The sequence below is a fragment of the Acipenser ruthenus genome, unplaced genomic scaffold, assembly GCF_902713425.1.
Source record: "Acipenser ruthenus unplaced genomic scaffold, fAciRut3.2 maternal haplotype, whole genome shotgun sequence".
NCBI classification, from domain to species: domain Eukaryota; kingdom Metazoa; phylum Chordata; class Actinopteri; order Acipenseriformes; family Acipenseridae; genus Acipenser; species Acipenser ruthenus.
The window spans coordinates 99952-120990 of NW_026707532.1; the positions used below are offsets into that span (position 1 = coordinate 99952).

Sequence of the window (21039 nt, forward strand, 5' to 3'; positions counted from 1 at the left end):
AGGTTAATCATAGAATATCTGTGGTGCTTTAGAGACATCGTTAGCAAAGTCAAGCACAGTCACAGATGTGACATTTCACTTTTCTGAAACAATACACTTGTTGTTTTTCAGTGTCTGGAGGTGAAGGAGAGGCTCCCCTTGCAGATACCCAAGCGCCTCCCAGCCCCCCTGAGCTGAGGATGGTGCTGCTTGGGAAGACTGGGGCTGGGAAGAGTGCAGCAGGAAACACCATCCTGGGCAGAGAGGAGTTCAGATCTGAAGCCAGCTCCTCTGCAGTAACGAGGGAGTGTGAGAAGAGAAAAGGACAAGTGGCTGGGAGACGTGTTGCTGTGATCGACACTCCAGAGCTCTCTCAGGACAAACTCCAGATTAGGAGCTGTGTTTCTCTGTCTGCCCCGGGACCCCACGCTTTCCTCCTGGTGATACCGGTGGGCCGATTCACAGAGGAAGAGAGGAGAGCAGTGGAGACAGTCCAGGAGATATTCAGTGAGGAGGCTGTGAGGAGGCACATGATGCTCCTTTTCACACACAGTGACAAACTGCAAGGCAAGACCATTGAGGATTATATTCAGACAGGCAGCAAGGAGCTCCAGCAGCTTGTTGAGAAATGTGGGAACAGGTATCATGTTCTCAACACTGAGGACAGGAGCGATCGCACTCAGGTCACACAGCTCCTGGACAAGATAGACAACATGGTGAAGGGAAACAACGGCAGCTACTACACCAGTGAGATGTACCAGCAAGCAGAAGCAAAGATCAGACAAAGACAAGAGGAGATACTGAAGGAGAAGGAAGAGCCGATATTGAGGGAGGAAGAGGAATTGAGGGCAAAGCACCAGAAAGAACTGGAGAACACGAAAAGGAAGATGAGATTGGAAATCCAGAAACGAGATGAGAAGATCAGAGAGCTAGAGGAGAGGATAGGAGAGCTGGAGGAAGAGCTGAGGAAAGAACAGGAAGAGAATCACAGGATCAAACTGGAGGAAGAGCTGAGGAGAAAGAGAGAGGAGAGAGAAAGGGCGGAGCGAGAGAAGGAGGAGTGCATGGAGAAGGGGGAGAGAGAGAGGGGAGAGTACGAGGAGAAACACAGAAGAGAGATAGAGGCAGTCAGGCAACGCTACCAGGAAATCCTTAGACGAGAAGCAGAGAGAGCCAATGAGTTTATAAGTAGATATGAAAAGCCAGCTGAAGCGAGAGGAGAAAGGGCAGCACTAGGGGCAGTGATGAGTGCAGTAGTAGGAGCACTGAGAGAAGGGGCTGAGGTAGGGGCAGTATTACACACAGTATCCAGAGCAATAAGACAAGAGACAGCACTAGGGGCAGTAATGCACACTGTAAAGGAAGCAGTAAGAGAAGGAGCAGCTCAAAGGGCAGTGATCAGTGCAGTAGCAACAGCACTGAGAGAAGGGGCTGCGATCGGGACAGTATTGCACACAGTAGCAGAAGCAATAGAGGCAGCACCACAGGAACCCAGTCAAGAGCAGTGAGACAGGGGGTGCTGCTATTGAACAGGGGGTGGTGTTATTGAGAGGGGGTGAGGTTCTTGAACAGGGGGGGACTGTTCTAGGGCAGCAGTGTGGAGTAGTGGTTAGGGCTCTGGACTCTTGACCGGAGGGTCGTGGGTTCAATCCCAGGTGGGGGACACTGCTGCTGTACCCTTGAGCAAGGTACTTTACCTAGATTGCTCCAGTAAAAAAAAAAATGTATAGAAACAGCTGAACCCTGATTTGAATGTGTTGCTCACCGCTGTGATGATCAATGTATATAAACAGCTGAACCCTGATTTGAATGTGTTGCTCACCGCTGTGATGATCAATGTATATAAACAGCTGAACCCTGATTTGAATGTGTTGCTCACCACTGTGATAATCAATGTTTATGATCATCTGCTTTCTTATCAACAAGATGTGAAGCTGAGGGAACAGGAAGTGAGGAGCAGCGGCTTGAAACCTGGTTCCAGGAGATCACCGGGAGACCTAGTTTGAGGCAGCTTTGCTGTATCAAACCCCAAGTCTCCCCTGGTGTGCCGCGCAGTGGCCTGAAACCTCGTCTCCTGAAACCAAGTTACAAGCCACAAAGTGACTCCGTGTTCCTTCAGCTTAAGAGCTATAATCAGTGAACAGAACAGAACTGAACCTGTGTGTCTGCGGGAGTTCACTGCTCTGAGTTATTCTGCACGAGAAAAGGTCAAGGGTAAGATTATATTCATGACGTAAGAAATATTGATTTTCATTTTGTTTTATTTGAACTAACAGGTCACTTTCTTTTAGTTGAAATGAAATAAGAAAGTTTGTCTCAGACTTCTACTTGTTGATAAATCTGCATGATTTGATATGCTTTCTCTAAATGATATTTAACAATAAAATGTAAATAATGTAAAAAGCATTATTCCAAAGTGGAATATTATTTTCCAGTGTATAATGAATACACCCTGTTTTATACTAATAAATATTCCTTCAGCAGCTAAGCACAGAGACGCTGTGTATAGCAGAGGACTATAAGGTGTGTGTACCAAGCAGTGTATTAATAAAAGTGTCACTATAGACTACCTGCAAGCCTGTGTGTGGATCCCTTCATTCTCCAGTCTGACCCTGGATACAGGATAACAAGCCCTTTACAATTCACATGCATTTGCAGGGTTTGTAGTGATCTCAGGGGCTCTCAATAATAAACGCCTGTTTCAATGTGAATTCTTCTCTGTGTTGTTGAGAATGCAGTAAATATTAGTAAATTATAACTACAGTATACCATGTAATTATTGCACCTGTATTTTGAACTGTATCTCATTTATTGATGTGACTTGAGGTGTGTCTGTGTTTGTGCAGCTTGCTATACCCTCCATTTAAACGAGAGCAATCTTTTAATTATAACTCAGTTATCATTCAGCTTGTTCTGCAATGCGGTCTCTGCCATGTTATTATTTTCTGAATATCGCAGCCCATAGTAACTGCAATGTAACTACAATAGTATCTGAACATGTAAACAGCACGTTCGTTCCAGCAGTATAATAAATATATGCGACATGGATAGAATCAGTGTTGTATAAAGTCCAGGACCTCTAGTGTGTCTTATGTTCAGTATTAGTCTAATATACATGATGCTTCTTGGATAGAATCAGTGTTCTAAATTACAGTACCATTAATGGAGCAGCAACTGGCTGTGGTTGAGACTAAAAGATTCTGGGGATCTCAAGCACAGTAGAAAGAAAACAACGTTGATGTAAAGGAAGGTAAGTAAGCTGGGCTGAGCTGAGTGGGGGACGGAGGGGGGTGATGCTGGGATGCCAGAATAACTGTCAAGCCCTCTTAAGGTGTCGTGGGTCCGTCGACGAAACACCAAGCGTGGAAGGTGACCATTTGAAGACCCCAGAGATGTACCCTACTCAGCTCAGTCCAGACGGTTTTTAGGGAGGCTGCACTGTAGTTGGTCCCTGGAGCCAGCATTGCAGCCGTTGTGTGTGCTGATGCGCTGGGGAGGCAAAATAAGCTGATCCCTGGAGCCAGCATTACACTTCAGCCATCAACACCGGACAGAAGGATCTCTACATCTATTGGAAGGAGACGCAGATAGATCACATTAGTTTACAGTAAATGAAGCTACGTCTCAGTTGGTGCTTATCTTGGTAAGAGCTGAGTCCAATATCAGCATTAAGTTTTAACACCTACTCTCATGTAATGGAAATCATGGTACCTATAAAGTACTATATATTGATGAAGCAATCAACTGAATGTAAAATGGACTCTGTCTAAAGTGTGTCAGCTCTATTGAGTGAACAGGAAACTTTGCTCACTGGCAGTAGACTGTTTACAGCAATAAAACAGTAAAACCATGTAAGTACAGGTGATATGGCACTAAAGAATTAACAACTGTAGAGATCAAGCTCCCTTTGGACTCCAGCGCCATTGTCTTCACTAGGGAGCAGAAGAAGGGAGAGATGGCGGCCGCCGGTTCAGACCCTGGTGAGTTATTTCTTCAGATCTTCATTTCTGTAAAGAATCGGTTCACTTAATGTTGTGCTGGACGGCAGGACTCTTATAACAAGTATAGAGTCACTGAGTGAGAAACAGTGAAAAGTAACAAGCTAGAAATCAATGTGAGAGACTGGGCAGGGCAGGTTTGCTTTCCAGTTCAGGTATTTAGAGACGGTGCAATGATCCAGCCTTGTGCTTTTCAAAGCTTGCTCAGGCTGTCGCTTGCTTTTAAATTGTATTGAAAATTAAGTTAAAGTAATAAAACAAAAACTTTATAAACATAAAAAATTATAAATGAGACAATTCATGGAAGCCTGGGCACCCACCATTCCAGCTGGATATGAAATCAGCTTTCAATATACAATGGCATTGTTCTTTAGAAACCTTCCTAAGGCTGTATCTTTTTGGTTTTAATATTTTAATTAAATTAATAAAATACGTTTTCAAAACTGAAAATGACACGTCATCCACGGACGCCTGGCCACACACGATTCCTGTTGGATAAACATGAAGTCAGCTTTTTAACATGGCAAATGTGATCAATTAATTTCCAAAATAAATCTAATAACGAGCAGAACTATTCAATTAAACAATGTGATTTCTAAACCCGGAGGGCAGGGAGGAGAGCGGGTATTTTGTGTTTTAGACGAGTTCTCATACTGTAGATATACAATGCTGTTTTTCAAAATGTAAGACACCACACCTTAAATTTACAGGACAGAGTCCGACAGGCAGCAATAAAAACTGGACAATAGGGAAATGTAATACCATTTACATGCACTTTGGATCCTGATCTGTATCTTATTCTGTTTAGATGATGAATTGAACCCTCTCTGTTCTGTTCAGATATGTATTGAAGGTTTGAGCACAGTATAATTGTATGCAAATGATTCAGAGTGAATGTGAAAGTAAATCTAAATATAAAGGTTAGTTTACTTCAATTAGAATTGAAAGAGTTTGAGGATTTTCTACTTGCTTGTTTTCACACAGGTATCTAATAAACATGAGCTCATAACAGTGCAATCTCTTTATAAACTATGGGGCTCCTTTAATTAGCATATATATTTTAAACATGAGCTCATAACAGTGTCATCTCTTTATAAACTATGGGGCTCCTTTAATTAGCATATATATTTTAAACATGAGCTCATAACAGTGTCATCTCTTTATAAACAATGGGGCTCCTTTAATTAGCATATATATTTTAAACATGAGCTCATAACAGTGTCATCTCTTTATAAACTATGGGGCTCCTTTAATTAGCATATATATTTTAAACATGAGCTCATAACAGTGTAATCTCTTTATAAACTATGGGGCTCCTTTAATTAGCATATATATTTTAAACATGAGCTCATAACAGTGTCATCTCTTTATAAACTATGAGGCTCCTTTAATTAGCATATATATTTTAAACATGAGCTCATAACAGTGTCATCTCTTTATAAACTATGGACCACTGCTCCTTTAATTAGTACTGGAAATACAGTTGTGAAACCTCAGATTTTTGGGGGGTTTCAAACTGAATAAATAATTTGTGTGAAGAAATCTAGTTCTGAGTGTTCTGAGCTTCTCTGGACAAATTATTAGGACACTGTTACACCTGCACATGAAAGAACAAACAATAAATCAAACTGCTGGTGCTACAAACCTGCTGACAAACAATTCAGACACTTGACTGATTCTCCTGATTAATGTGCACTATTTGTTTGAAGAGCTTGCTAGTTGTGTCTCTGTACAGCAGCTCCACACGTACAGGAACATGCCAGTGCTGTGTGTGACAGGGAGTGTTCTTTCAGCACAGCACGACAACAAGAGGAGAAAACTAATCCAGGGCTTCACATGGAAAGCTTTCATTTCTAAGGAACAAACTGTTCTTTCTCTTTAACAGGGTGGGGAATCATGGCTGCAGAACAAGAGTCTGAAGAAACTGTTTCTCAAGAGCTGCACAGCCCCTCTAAGCTGAGGATCGTGCTGCTTGGGGGAAGCTCGTATGGTAAGGCTGGGAAGAGTGAAGCAGGAAACATCATCCTGTGCAGAAAGGTGTTCCGTTCTGGACCCAACCTCTCTACAGGAACACAGGAGTGTGAGAACAGAACAAGAGAAGTGTCTGGGAGACGGGTCACTGTGGTCGACACTCCACACTTGTTAAAAACAGACCGGGTCGAGATTGAGAGATGTCTTTCTCTGTCTGCTCCGGGACCCCACGCTTTCCTCCTGGTGATACCTGTGTATCCAAAAGAATTTATTAACGGTCACACTGCAGTGTGGGAGTTTATAGTACAACATGATTGCAAAGCCTTGCATAAAGTCCAAGAGCTGTTTGGTGAGAGAGCTGTGAGGAACACGATGATCCTTTTCACCCGCGGGGATCATCTGGAAGGCAGGATGATTGAGCAGTACATTGAGGAAGCTGGTGAGGAGCTCCAGCAGCTTGTTGAGAAATGTGGGAACAGGTATCATGTTCTCAACAATGAGGACAGGAGCGATCACACTCAGGTCACACAGCTCCTGGACAAGATAGACAACATGGTGAAGGGAAGTGGAGACTTCTACCTTCCAAATTATATTTACCAGGAGGTACAAAAAAGGATTAGACTAAAGGAACAGGAGCTCAATAAAAAACACAAAGAGGAACTGAGCAGGTCAGTAGAGGAGATGAAACAGAAATATGAGGAGGAACAGAGGAGGAGAGAAGAGGAGATGAAACAGAAATATGAGGAGGAACAGAGGAGGAGAGAAGAGGAGATGAAACAGAAATATGAGGAGGAACAGAGGAGGAGAGAAGAGAAGCTGATGGAGAACTTCAGGAAGCAAATGAAGGAGGGAGAGCTGGAGAAAGAGGCAGAGGAATCCAAGCTGCCTGTCAGGAGAAGGAACAGCACAAAATTCTTACCCCCCAACAGTAAGTTCAGTTAAAATAATAATATTGTAATATTCTCAGGGTCACACACGCACACACGCACGCACGCACACAGGGAGTCAGTGGCTAGTATTGAACCTGGAACGTCCTGGTATCAAGCTCCATTCTTTAACCACTGCACCACCAGCCCCTTCCATACTTATTATATTGGTATAGATAATTATCTGCTCATTAACAATATGCTAAATATTTTAATGAGCTATCTGTCCCACAAGTTCAATGGTACCCTAAATATGATTTAATTTACTAACAATGCAGAATGACTAGGTAGAGGATTTGCTCTCTAGTTTACCCAAAAAATGATTTTTCTGAGTGCCGACTGCCGATGCTGGGACAATATTCAAGGCAGGGCTGTCCTATTTCTGATGGTAAAATGAAGAGGAAATGTCATTTCGCATTGGGAGCACGTGGATCGTGTTTCAGGTACCACAGAACTTATGAGAGAGGCTGTTCATTAAAATCTGCACATTCGTTTGTCTATTCAGGGATATCAAGATATTTAGCGAGAGAGTCGCCTGAGTGAAGTTATCCACCAACAAATCCCTGTCTGCAGTGGTGCTGCTTTCCTAGAAAAAGCAGAACATTTCGGGGAACCATTCTACTTGTGAGAAATTAAAATATTTAGCATGATTTTTGAAGAGGAAACAATTATCTATTTAGGGATACCAAAATATTTAGTCATTCAGGGGTCTGAATGAGGAAAACAGGGGCAATACAATCCCCACCCCCAGTCGTTCTGTAAATCATTTGTTGTGTTCATACTTTGTGTCAGTACTGTACATTTTTCTTGTTGTTTTTCAGTGTCTGTAGGTGAAGGAGAGGCTCCCCTTACCCAAGCGCCTCCCAGCCCCCCTGAGCTGAGGATGGTGCTGCTTGGGAAGACTGGGGCTGGGAAGAGTGCAGCAGGAAACACCATCCTGGGCAGAGAGGAGTTCAGATCAGTGATCAGCGGGTCCTCAGTAACCAGGGTGTGTGAGAAGAGAAGAGGAGACGTGGCTGGGAGGCAGCTCACTGTCATCGACGCGCCAGACCTGCTTCATATCACTGGGTGTCTGAAGGAGATTTGCCACGAGATTAGAAGATGCATCTTGCTGTCTTCACCTGGACCCCACGCTTTCCTCCTGGTGCTACAAGCCAGGAGATTCACTGATGAAGAAAAGACAGTTCTGCAAGCAATGGAAGACATCTTCAGTGAGACAGCCCTGGCCTACACAATGGTCCTCTTCACTCATGGAGACTTTCTGGAGGAACAGTCCATTGAAGATTACATTGAGACACAGGGCAGGGAGCTCCAGCAGCTTGTTGAGAAATGTGGGAACAGGTATCATGTTCTCAACAATAAGAACAGGAGCGATCGCGCTCAGGTCACACAGCTCCTGGACAAGATAGACAACATGGTGAAGGGAAACAGAGGCAGCTTCCTGTACCAGGAGGCAGAAGAAAGGCTGACACGAAGGGAACAGAGTTATGAAGAACAGTGTAGGAAAGAAGAGGAGCTAAAGCACAAATATGAAAAGGAACATCTTAGGAAAGTAGAGGAGTTAAAACAGAAATATGAGGAGGAAAAGCATCAGAAGGAAAAAGAGCTGAAACAGAAGTATGAAGAGGAGCAGAGCAGGAAAGTGGAGGAGCTGAAGAAAGAGTATGAAGAGGGGCTGCTGAGGAAAGAGGAGGAGCTGAACCAGAAGTACAAAGAACAGGAGAGGAAAGCAGAGGAGATGAAACAGAAACTTGAGGAGGAAAGACTTGGGAAAGCAGAGGAGGTGAAACAGAGATACGAAGCTCAGCGAGTGAAAGCAGAGCAGCAAAAGCAGCAATACGAAGAGGAGCAGCGCAGGAATGCACAGGAGATAAAACACAAGTACGAAACCCAGTGTACAAATATACAGAAGCAAATACAGAAATACGCAGAAGAACAAATTAGGAAAGTAGAAGAATTGAAGAAGACGTTTGCAGAGGAACTGTGGAGCAAAGCAGAGGAACTAAAGCAGAAATATGAAGAGGAAGAGCGCAGGGAGATCGAGGAGCTGAAACAGAAATACAGAGAGAGGGAAGGAAGACCACTGCAGAAGCATGAGGAGGAACACAGCGAGGAAATCAAGGAGATAAAGCACAGGTATAACAACAAGCTGCACAGAGAGATAGAGAAGCAGAAGAAGGAGTATGAAGAAAGAGAGCGTCGGGAAGTGGAGACGTTGAAGCAGAAGCATCAGGAGGAGCTGCTGAGGAAAGAACAGGAGCTGAAGCAGCAATATGAGGAGGAATACAGTGAGAATGAGCAGCAGCTGAAGCAGAGGTATGAAGAACAGTGCAGAGGAGTGGAGGAGATGAAGCATAGACTTGAAGAGGAACAGCAGAGAAAGCTAGAAGAGGTGATACAGAATTATGAGAAACAGCATCAGGGATTGGAGGAGATGAAGCAGAGATATAAAGAGGAACAACAAAGAGAGGTGGAGGAGCTGAAACACAAACATGAAGAGGAACAGAGCAGGAGAGAAGAGGAGATGAAACAGAAATATGAGGAGGAACAGAGGAGGAGAGAAAAGGAGATGAAACAGAAATATGAGGAGGAACAGTGTAGGAGAGAAGAGGAGATGAAACAGAAATATGAGGAGGAACAGAGGAGGAGAGAAGAGGAGATGAAACAGAAATATGAGGAGGAACAGAGAAGGAGAGAAGAGGAGCTGATGGAGAAGTTGAATCAAATGAAGGAAGAGGAGCTGGAGAAAGAGGAATCCAAGCTGCTTGTCAGGGGAAGACACAGTAAAGAATTCTTACCCCCCAAGAGTAAGTAAAATTGTTCTACAACTTTTTGAAAACTTTCACAGGCTCTCACAATACCACCATAGAACTGGGGAATGAAGCGGCTTTGTATTTTATTGAATCTCCCTCTGAATTTGTCTTACAGTTTAATAAAGAAATATGGGCCACATTTTAAAAATCTTAACTGGGTCATTAAGTGCATCTTAAATTAGAAGGAATATATATATGGGGTTCTGTTATTTTTTTTTAAATAGAGGTGCTCAGAAATCATATCCTGCAAATTACAAAAAAAAACAACTTTGCACAGTGGAGCTTTGAGAGAGCAGCTCATACCTAAATGGCAATTAACAGTAGTAACCCTAGCCTCCATATTGACTCTGATTATCACATTCAGTCTAACGAACATCAAGAAATACAGAGTAACATTATTTAATCCCATTAGTAATAAGTCACCTTACTGGTCTGGGTTTCCTTGCGCTCCTGGTTGTTGAATAACGTCGCGCTGCCTTTCTCCCTGTAGTCTGCACACTGAATGCACAAGTTATTTCCAGCCAATTACTAACAATTAATTAAGATTGGGTCATTTTATATGCATTCGGTCAAAGGTCAAATTTATATTCAGTAATTCATTTTAACAAGACTAATATCTATTTACCTATTTGTTCTTAACCAATTTTTTTTTTTGTCTGAAAGATGACTGTACATTGAATTTAGTTTTGTGAACTTTAGCAAAGACATACCTTGTTGTTTTTTGCATAAAAACATTAGAAAAAATGTTTTTTTTTTAAATATATAAATTTGTCTGCTTTCTTTAGCCTTCTAGGCATACAGAAAAAAAAAAGTAATGTGGTGACCTTTCAATTTTATAGCTTTGAAACATTTCTTTACATCTAATTTTTGAAACAAAACAAAAAAATGCGTGTCTTTTGGCAAAATATTAAAATATAATGAATTATATGCAGTAAGGTTTTTTTTGCATATAAGGGATATGAATGTGATCGCTCGTTGTGATCAATTCAACTTTCTCTGCTGGTACATGTGTAAACAAGGACGTTTTTCTAAACGGAATGAGGTTTAAAAAACATTTGGAAGCTAACTTTCCTTTCACTCTGGGCGCTGGCATCTTCTTCACGCGTGCTGTCAGAACTGCCGTAAATTATTTGTTTTCTGAATTAAAACAGAGAAACTCTTAATTGTGAAATTAATTTGTAAAGGAGAAGCAAAAAGTCAGAAGAAAACAGTGAAAGCCAGAAGCCCTAGTGTGTGTGTGTGTGTGTGTGTCCGTGTGTGTGTGCGTGCGTGTCTGCGTGCGTGTGTGTATGTATGTGTGTGTATAACTTGTCTCGACACGTAGGAGAGGGAGGATGTCTCTCGAAGAAAATAGAGGTAGTCTGTTTTATTTGTTTATTAAAAAAAAAACTTAACTGAATATACATTTTTACCTTCTTATTTAAGAAATGCTTTTTTAATCATTTTTGGCGTCTTAAATTCGAGTCCAGTACAGTGATGCGTCTATTAAAATCGGCAAAAAAAGACCTGACTATCCGAGTACACAAACATCAACGTGGCTGACTGCCAAGAAAAGACAACAAAGGTGTCTGCTCAATGCACAAGCAGCAACTGTTTTGTGTCAGTTTTGTACAATACAACAGCGTAATTGAGGTTGTATCTTTGTAAATCTTTACTTGATGTTTTTTGATGTTTTAATTGGCGCATATATATATATATATATATATAGTTAGGTGGAAATGGACCTGTCTTCCACTAGCTAATAATGACTGTTATATATATACAGTGTATGCTGTGTGAGGTGGAAATGGAGCTGTCTTCCACTAGCTAATAATGACTGTTATATATATACAGTGTATGCTGTGTGAGGTGGAAATGGACCTGTCTTCCACTAGCTAATAATGACTGTTATATATATACAGTGTATGCTGTGTGAGGTGGAAATGGAGCTGTCGTCCACTAGCTAATAATGACTGTTATATATATACAGTGTATGCTGTGTGAGGTGGAAATGGAGCTGTCTTCCACTAGCTAATAATGACTGTTATATATATACAGTGTATGCTGTGTGAGGTGGAAATGGACCTGTCTGCCACTAGCTAATAATGACTGTTATATATATACAGTGTATGCTGTGTGAGGTGGAAATGGACCTGTCTTCCACTAGCTAATAATGACTGTTATATATATACAGTGTATGCTGTGTGAGGTGGAAATGGACCTGTCTTCCACTAGCTAATAATGACTGTTATATATATACAGTGTATGCTGTGTGAGGTGGAAATGGACCTGTCTTCCACTAGCTAATAATGACTGTTATATATATACAGTGTATGCTGTGTGAGGTGGAAATGGAGCTGTCGTCCACTAGCTAATAATGACTGTTATATATATACAGTGTATGCTGTGTGAGGTGGAAATGGAGCTGTCTTCCACTAGCTAATAATGACTGTTATATATATACAGTGTATGCTGTGTGAGGTGGAAATGGACCTGTCTGCCACTAGCTAATAATGACTGTTATATATATACAGTGTATGCTGTGTGAGGTGGAAATGGACCTGTCTTCCACTAGCTAATAATGACTGTTATATATATACAGTGTATGCTGTGTGAGGTGGAAATGGAGCTGTCTTCCACTAGCTAATAATGACTGTTATATATATACAGTGTATGCTGTGTGAGGTGGAAATGGAGCTGTCTTCCACTAGCTAATAATGACTGTTATATATATACAGTGTATGCTGTGTGAGGTGGAAATGGAGCTGTCTGCCACTAGCTAATAATGACTGTTATATATATACAGTGTATGCTGTGTGAGGTGGAAATGGACCTGTCTTCCACTAGCTAATAATGACTGTTATATATATACAGTGTATGCTGTGTGAGGTGGAAATGGACCTGTCTTCCACTAGCTAATAATGACTGTTATATATATACAGTGTATGCTGTGTGAGGTGGAAATGGAGCTGTCTTCCACTAGCTAATAATGACTGTTATATATATACAGTGTATGCTGTGTGAGGTGGAAATGGACCTGTCTTCCACTAGCTAATAATGACTGTTATATATATACAGTGTATGCTGTGTGAGGTGGAAATGGAGCTGTCTTCCACTAGCTAATAATGACTGTTATATATATACAGTGTATGCTGTGTGAGGTGGAAATGGACCTGTCTGCCACTAGCTAATAATGACTGTTATATATATACAGTGTATGCTGTGTGAGGTGGAAATGGACCTGTCTTCCACTAGCTAATAATGACTGTTATATATATACAGTGTATGCTGTGTGAGGTGGAAATGGAGCTGTCTTCCACTAGCTAATAATGACTGTTATATATATACAGTGTATGCTGTGTGAGGTGGAAATGGACCTGTCTTGTTCTTTTGCAGTGTCTGAAAGCAAGGTGGAGAATGAATCAGAGGAATCCAAGCTGCCTGTCAGGAGAAGAAAAAGCAAGGAGTTCAACCCCCCCGACAGTGAGTGAGATTGTAATTGTTCTTCTACGATAGAAATGAGTTTGTTTCATCAAGGTGAAATAATACAGAAAGAAAGAAAGACAGATAAACTCTTATCAGCTAAGCTGCTGTGAGGTGGAAATGGACCTGTCTTCCACTAGCTAATAATGACTGTTCTATATATACAGTGTATGCTGTGTGAGGTGGAAATGGACCTGTCTTCCACTAGCTAATAATGACTGTTATATATATACAGTGTATGCTGTGTGAGGTGGAAATGGAGCTGTCTTCCACTAGCTAATAATGACTGTTATATATATACAGTGTATGCTGTGTGAGGTGGAAATGGACCTGTCTTCCACTAGCTAATAATGACTGTTATATATATACAGTGTATGCTGTGTGAGGTGGAAATGGACCTGTCTTTCACTAGCTAATAATGACTGTTATATATATACAGTGTATGCTGTGTGAGGTGGAAATGGACCTGTCTTCCACTAGCTAATAATGACTGTTATATATATACAGTGTATGCTGTGTGAGGTGGAAATGGAGCTGTCTTCCACTAGCTAATAATGACTGTTATATATATACAGTGTATGCTGTGTGAGGTGGAAATGGACCTGTCTTCTACTAGCTAATAATGACTGTTATATATATACAGTGTATGCTGTGTGAGGTGGAAATGGAGCTGTCTTCCACTAGCTAATAATGACTGTTATATATATACAGTGTATGCTGTGTGAGGTGGAAATGGAGCTGTCTTCCAGAAGCTAATAATGACTGTTATATATATACAGTGTATGCTGTGTGAGGTGGAAATGGACCTGTCTTCCACTAGCTAATAATGACTGTTATATATATACAGTGTATGCTGTGTGAGGTGGAAATGGACCTGTCTTCCACTAGCTAATAATGACTGTTATATATATACAGTGTATGCTGTGTGAGGTGGAAATGGAGCTGTCTTCCATTAGCTAATAATGACTGTTATATATATACAGTGTATGCTGTGTGAGGTGGAAATGGAGCTGTCTTCCACTAGCTAATAATGACTGTTATATATATACAGTGTATGCTGTGTGAGGTGGAAATGGAGCTGTCTTCCATTAGCTAATAATGACTGTTATATATATACAGTGTATGCTGTGTGAGGTGGAAATGGAGCTGTCTTCCACTAGCTAATAATGACTGTTATACTGTATATATACAGTGTATGCTGTGTGAGGTGGAAATGGACCTGTCCAGCAGAGCAGGTATTCTGTGTTTTAGACGAGTTCTCATGTTTTAGATACACCAGGAGACACGGCATCTTTCATTTACAGGACATGCAGTAATAAAACTGGCCAGAGGGGGCGCTTGTTTGTAATTGTCATTCTGCCACCACTGCTGCAGCTTCACCTGCTAATATCTCATAAAGCATTTCACATGCCAGCTTCACATTTACAATGCCATGGAAACAATACAGTGTAGACTGATTCCTCTCAATCCGACTCCAAGGATCCCATCCTTAAACAATAAAAAGTATATTACAGGTAGTTAACAGCCTCCACCCGTCCCGCCCCCTAGCACTGGGCGCGTCAAGTAAGTGAGCCGCTCAGAGTGAGAACGCTCAGAAAGCACACTGAGCTGAATTTAAACGACTTCTACTAAACGAGAGCGCTGAGCGACTTTTAAAATGGTGACTCGTAATTATTTGCTTTTTGATATTTGTGATGTTATGGTTGATGAAATGACACGAAATGAGGGTCTCGTTGGTATTGAATTCCTAAAATCAGGAATATTAACCATAGACGATGATATAGAAAATATTTTACCAGCAGCCCTTACCGGGTGTGCTGGACCAGCAACAAGCAGTGCTGCTGCAGAAAATGTACTGTGATTTACTGTGATTAATGTACACAGATTGATTAATTAGTCATTGTAATTGCGTGACGCCCCGTCCAAGGCCATTTGATTTGTTTTGTTTGTAAATGTGTTTATTTTTGCTTTTTAATACGCTCGCCGTATATGTTCTCCGTACCTTACCATGATTGGTATTGTACGTGAGTGGTGTTTGTGTCTTGTAAATAAATGCTGCGCGCCTGTTCAAACCGCGTCTCTGTCTCCGTGCCTCCATTCCGGCTCTCAGCTGCCTGCTGCCTGCCTGCTTCAGCCGCTTTAACAACCCCAATCCATCACAAGTAGCCTTTTTTGATTTTAATAAAATAATTATTTATGAAATGCCTACACCATTGCTTTTGTTTACAGCTGGACTACCGTGCTGCAATTTATTTCTATGTTTATTTCTAAGATACTTGTATTTTAAATTTATTGTCTAAGAATAGAAATAAACAAAGACAGAAATGCAGTTTTTTTTATGTATCTTAAGATTTATAAAAAATAAAAAAAACACAAATGATACATGTATTAATTTCATTAAATTTATTAACAAATTCTGTTAATTTCATATATGCAATTACAGATTATTATCAATACATATATTACGACTTTAAAATGCTTGGTTCCAAAATGTGTCACTCTTGGACATAAAATTGCACAGGGCTTGAGAGACCTTGGTGTGAGGAGCACTGTAATTTATGATTATTATTATTATTATAAAATAAAACCACAAAATCCATCCCTCAGCAAATTATTCCTTTCATTTTAATATATCCAGTTGTTTATTACCTGTTTCTATTAATTTATTACATTTTTGGGCACTGTCCTCTTTCATTGGCGTATTTCTTAAACCATGATGGTGGGCTACTCTGATCTTTTAGATTTTGAGGGGTTTTGGGTGATACTGATGCAGATGTAGATGTTACTAGAGGTTCGGCCTGCATTTCAGGAGATGCTGCTGCGGCTGTGTTTTTTGCTGAAGCAGCATCGTCTCAAACACAGCAGCTGGTTATTGAGGGATCCCTACCAAGAATCTCATTCATTACATCCAAATATTCCCACGTTTTTTTGTTTTTTGTTTTTGTTCCCTCTCGCGGTTTTATTATTATTGTCGGACACAGTTTTGTAAGTTATTTTAAAATGTCGCAATTTTTTGTCACACACTACTGAACAAAACTGTATCCAACCGCCTGAATATTTAATGCTATTCTGTCCCAGACACGTTTCTTCTGGCCAGGTTTGTAGAGCTGCTCCTTGTTAATCCGGCCGTGTTCTATCAACAGCAGCGTGGCAGCGTTGTCTACACGCTAGCCTTGTTCAACACCAATTAGCACTAACCAGTTTGTTTTTTTTAAACAGTACCACCGCACACAAAAAAAATAAAAATCAAACTGAAGAGCAGCAGTAATAATTACAGTAGTATTAGACTTAAGAGTTGAAAACTCATGTAAAAAAATTGTTAATAATAGTACTATCAGTATTAAGTCGTTAATTATTAGGTCGTTCAAAAACTAAAGAGAACCGCTCTGAAGCGCTCCGAAGAGATTCCTCCGGTTGAGTTTACGAGGGCACACATTAAGAATGTTTCATTTTAAAATGAATCTTAATTGTGTTGGTATTTTACTCCAACTGACAAATTACAATGCAACGACCGATAAATCTTAATATGCCAAGATGCTACATTTTAAATCATCCACACAGTATATAAAGAGATAAATACAAAGTATCTTGCCCTGTGTGAAGTTACTGCCCCGATCCCGGCACCTCACTGAGCTCGGTGCTCTGTTTGGACTGAGCATTATATCTGACTGTGTTTAATACCGACATTGCTTAGGATTGATCTGAAAATCAATAATAATATTAATACTACAAATAATAATAATACATTTATAACTATAACACAGCGCTATATCAATAACTATAAAACAGCGCTAAATTTAGAAAAATGAAATTAAATGATAAAAGTTCGAAGACAGTAATTTTTACTATCTTATGTATTAATACATACCTTCTTTAAGTCGAACCAATTCATCATCGGTGACATACAAAGTAAATTTGTCAGTTCCGTCTGTCACCTCCACTTGTTTCCTGCAGGTGGCGATCCCCGTGCACTCATTGTGATCACTGATGAAAAATGCTCAGGAGCGCTGTGAGCAGCTCAGCGGGAGCGGAACTGAGCAAGCTGTTAAAATGATTCTTATACTGAGCCGCTCTGAGCGGCTCACTTACTTAACGCACCCAGTGTGTGCCACAGGGAGCGCTCTGTGTTTCAAATGAAATACCTGCCATACTTATCTGTACGCTACCTATAAAGGTTATAAAGGAAGGTTAATCAGGGTTTATAATACTAGATAGACTTTGTGTTTTTCTTTGAATACATTTAGTAGTCGCCAATTGATTTACACAGTTTTTCTCCCAATTTGGCATATCCAATTATTATTTTTAGGCTCAGCTCACCGCTACCACCCCTGCGTCCAGGCTGTACAGCCTGGACGTCGCCGGTTCGAATCCAGGCTATTCCACAGCCGACCGTGGACGGGAGCTTCCAGGGGGCGGCGCTCAATTGGCCGAGCGTCGTCCCGGGGGAGGGAGGGTTAGGTCGGCCAGGGTGTCCTCGGCTCACGGCGCAGCTCTGAGGCGGCTGCACGGTGAGTCTGCAGAGTGTAAAGAAGCGGGCGGCTGACGGCACATGCTTCGGAGGACAGCGTGGGTTCATCTTCGCCCCTCCCGAGTCAGCGCAGGGGTGGTAGCGGTGAGCTGAGCCGAAAAGTAATTGGGCATTTCAAATTGGGGAGAAAATAATAAAACTAATTGGCAACGACTAAATTTAAAAAAAAAAAATTGAATAAATAATTAGTGTGAAAAAATCTAGTTCTGAGTGTTCTGAGGTTCTCAGGACAAATTATTAGGACACTGTTACACCCGCACATGAAAGAACAAACAAGAAATCAAACCGCTAATGCTACAACCCTGCTGACAAACAATTCAGACACTTCACTGATTCTCCTGATTAATGTGCACTATTTGTTTGAAGAGCTTGCTAGCTGTGTCCCTGTACAGCAGCTCCACACATACAGGAACATGCCAGTGCTGTGTGTGACAGGGAGTGTTCTTTCAGCACAGCACGACAACAAGAGGAGAAAACTAATCCAGGGCTTCACATGGAAAGCTTTAATTTCTAAGAGGAACAAACTGTTCTTTCTCTTTAACAGGGCGGGGAATCATGGCTGCAGAACAAGAGGCTGAAGAAACTGTTTCTCAAGAGCTGCACAGCCCCTCTGAGCTGAGGATCGTGCTGCTTGGGAGACGCTGGGCTGGGAAGAGTGCAGCAGGAAACACCATCCTGGGCAGAGAGGAGTTCAGATCTGAATTCAGCTTCTTTGCAGTAACGAGGGAGTGTGTGAAGAGAACAGGAGAAGTGTTTGGGAGACGGGTCACTGTGGCCGACACTCCAGACTTGTTAGACACAGACCGGGTCGAGATTGAGAGATGTGTTTCTCTGTCTGCCCCAGGACCCCACGCTTTCCTCCTGGTGATACCCATGTATCTAACAGGAATGAAAGACACTCTCAGTGGATCGTGGGTTTGCAAACCCTTGGATAAAGTGCAGGAGCTGTTTGGTGAGAGAGCTGTGAGGAACACGATGATCCTTTTCACCTACAGGGATCGTCTGAGAGGCAGGACAATTGAGCAGCACATTGAGGAAGCTGGTGAGGAGCTCCAGCAGCTTGTTGAGAAATGTGGGAACAGGTATCATGTTTTCAACAATGAGGACAGGAGCGATCGCACTCAGGTCACACAGATCCTGGACAAGATAGACAACATGGTGAAGGGAAGTGGAGGCTGCTACACCATGGAGATGTACTCGGATACAAAAGGCAGAGAATTGATTAATAGGGAATAAGGGAGATGAGCAGATTGACAGGGTGGGGTATGAAAAGAGCAAACTGCTAAAGGAGAGGCCAGGAGAGCTGGAGCTACAACTGGAGCTGAGGAGAGAGAGGGAGAGATCCAGAGTGCAGGAGAGGGAGCTGAAGAGAGCACAAGAGGGGGAGCAAGAGTTGAAGAAAGAGAGGGAGAAAAGGAGAGAGCTGGAGGAGGAGCAGAGGAGAGAGAAAGAGAAAAGGAGAGAGCTGGAGGAGGAGCTGGAGCAGAGGAGAGAGAGGGAGAAATCCAGAGTGCTGGAGCAGAGGAGAGAGAGAGCATACAGAAAAGGGGGAGCTGAAGAAGGAAAAAGAGGGGAGGAGAAGAAAACAAAAAATTATTGTTAAAGTTGAATTCGAAGATCAGGAGGATTAGGAGCCGTGTTCTAAGAGATACATCACTGAAAAACCCACAGCCCAGTTTTTACTTCAGTACAATACAATGCATTTACATAATGATGCATCAGCTCAGGTTGCTTCAATGAGTCTCTTTCCTTGGTCTTGTGAAGGAAAAACAAACCATTCATAATGTATTTAAATTTAAAAATCCTTTCTAACCAGACATTTTATTAAAGTAACATTTTCTTTGACAAAAGGAACCTAAAATATTTCCTGCGAGCCTGTGTTTTCTACCTAAGAGCTTCAGGACTGGTTCTTACAAGCCTGCTGTTATCCTTCCAGGAAGGGAGACAGTTCAAACACGTTCAAACACGTTCAAACAGAACTACGTCTAACTGATAGAACAGACTGGACACCAGATTCTTCTCACAGCAGATGTTGGTTTGTGACATCCAGCTGTGGTAGAGCAAGACCGTCGCGTAAAAAAGAAACGTCTCAACTGGCGACATGTGTCTCACTTCGTCGACAGCAAAGGAAAAGGCAGAGGCAGCAGTGTGGAGTAGCGGTCAGGGCTCTGGACTCTTGACCGGGAGGGTCGCGGGTTCAATCCCAGGTGGGGGGGACACTGCTGCTGTACCCTTGAGCAAGGTACTTTACCTAGATTGCTCCAGTAAAAACCCAACTGTATAAATGGGGAATTGTATGTAAATATAATGTGATATTTTGTAACAATTGTAAGTCTCCCTGGATAAGGGCGTCTGCTAAGAAATAAATAATAATAATAAAAGCTGATTCCTGGCTTTGGCTAGAGATAAAATAGGTAGAGGGCGACCCCTTGTGGAAGAAGCACGAAGGACATGTTACCAGCTGTGCTTATTTCCCTACAAACCTAAAATATCACTGCCAGCAAATTTGGTAGGAAAAACTATTTAAAAACTCCAAACAAGAACAGATCCCAATTATATTTTGTATGTAAAAAAAAGGAAATTGTTTTGAGCGAACGTGACAGAAATGTGGAGTAAACTATAAAATACCCAGCAAGAGTTATATCCTTTCAAAACGTTCTTAATTCGTAACTTCTATACATTGCTAAAGATAAGTACTGTTAAATAACAATTGTTATTTTTTCAATGATAGTTTTATCTTATTTTTTTATGTATTACTTCATTGGGTATTATGTTAGCATTGTTAGCCAGTGACGCGTCTCTATAAAGTATAACAGTGTAATCACTGGGTTACGTGTATTCGATTATTAAAATACACTGAAATGACCATCCCTAGTCTAAACGTGCATGACATATTTGGTGTAAGTTTTGATGTTTTGTGATTAAGTATATTATGTAACTTGTGATTTAAATAAAATCATTTTGAAATTTCAAGTAGTCTTTTTCTTTGTTCAAAAAGCACCATCAAGCATTTAATGTAACCTGAGGCAGACATGCAATAATTAAATTGAACCAAATCTCATGTGTTTCAATATATATATATATATATATATATATATATATATATATATATATATATATATATATATATATATATATATATATATATATATATATATATATATATATATAACATTAGGAGCCTTTGGTGCTGCTTTGATAAGAAATATATTTTTACTTGAAATATGTGATTCTGTGGTGAGCCAATTACTCGAGACACCTTTCATTACTTCAGACAAGATTAAAACAAACTTAAATATGCTTCACCTTCCTACTGGGTGATTGTGCTGCAATATGTAAACTATCTCAGAACAAGTGACGCT

At 41.1% G+C, this 21039-nt stretch overlaps 1 protein-coding gene across 1 annotated transcript in view; it reads left to right on the forward strand.

Annotated features, from left to right (window-relative positions):
• LOC117970658 (uncharacterized) overlaps positions 1-19049 on the forward strand; it is a 43033-nt gene extending 23984 nt beyond the window's left edge. The window contains exons 10-16 of the mRNA XM_059018970.1: positions 112-1483; positions 3916-3959; positions 5863-6784; positions 8378-9681; positions 10178-10197; positions 13014-13149; positions 18222-19049. Coding sequence (XP_058874953.1) covers positions 112-1483; positions 3916-3959; positions 5863-6784; positions 8378-9681; positions 10178-10197; positions 13014-13149; positions 18222-18913 — 4490 coding nt within the window. The 3' untranslated portion in view covers positions 18914-19049. The remainder of the gene's footprint in view (positions 1-111; positions 1484-3915; positions 3960-5862; positions 6785-8377; positions 9682-10177; positions 10198-13013; positions 13150-18221) is intronic.
• Positions 19050-21039: the final 1990 nt, after the last annotated feature.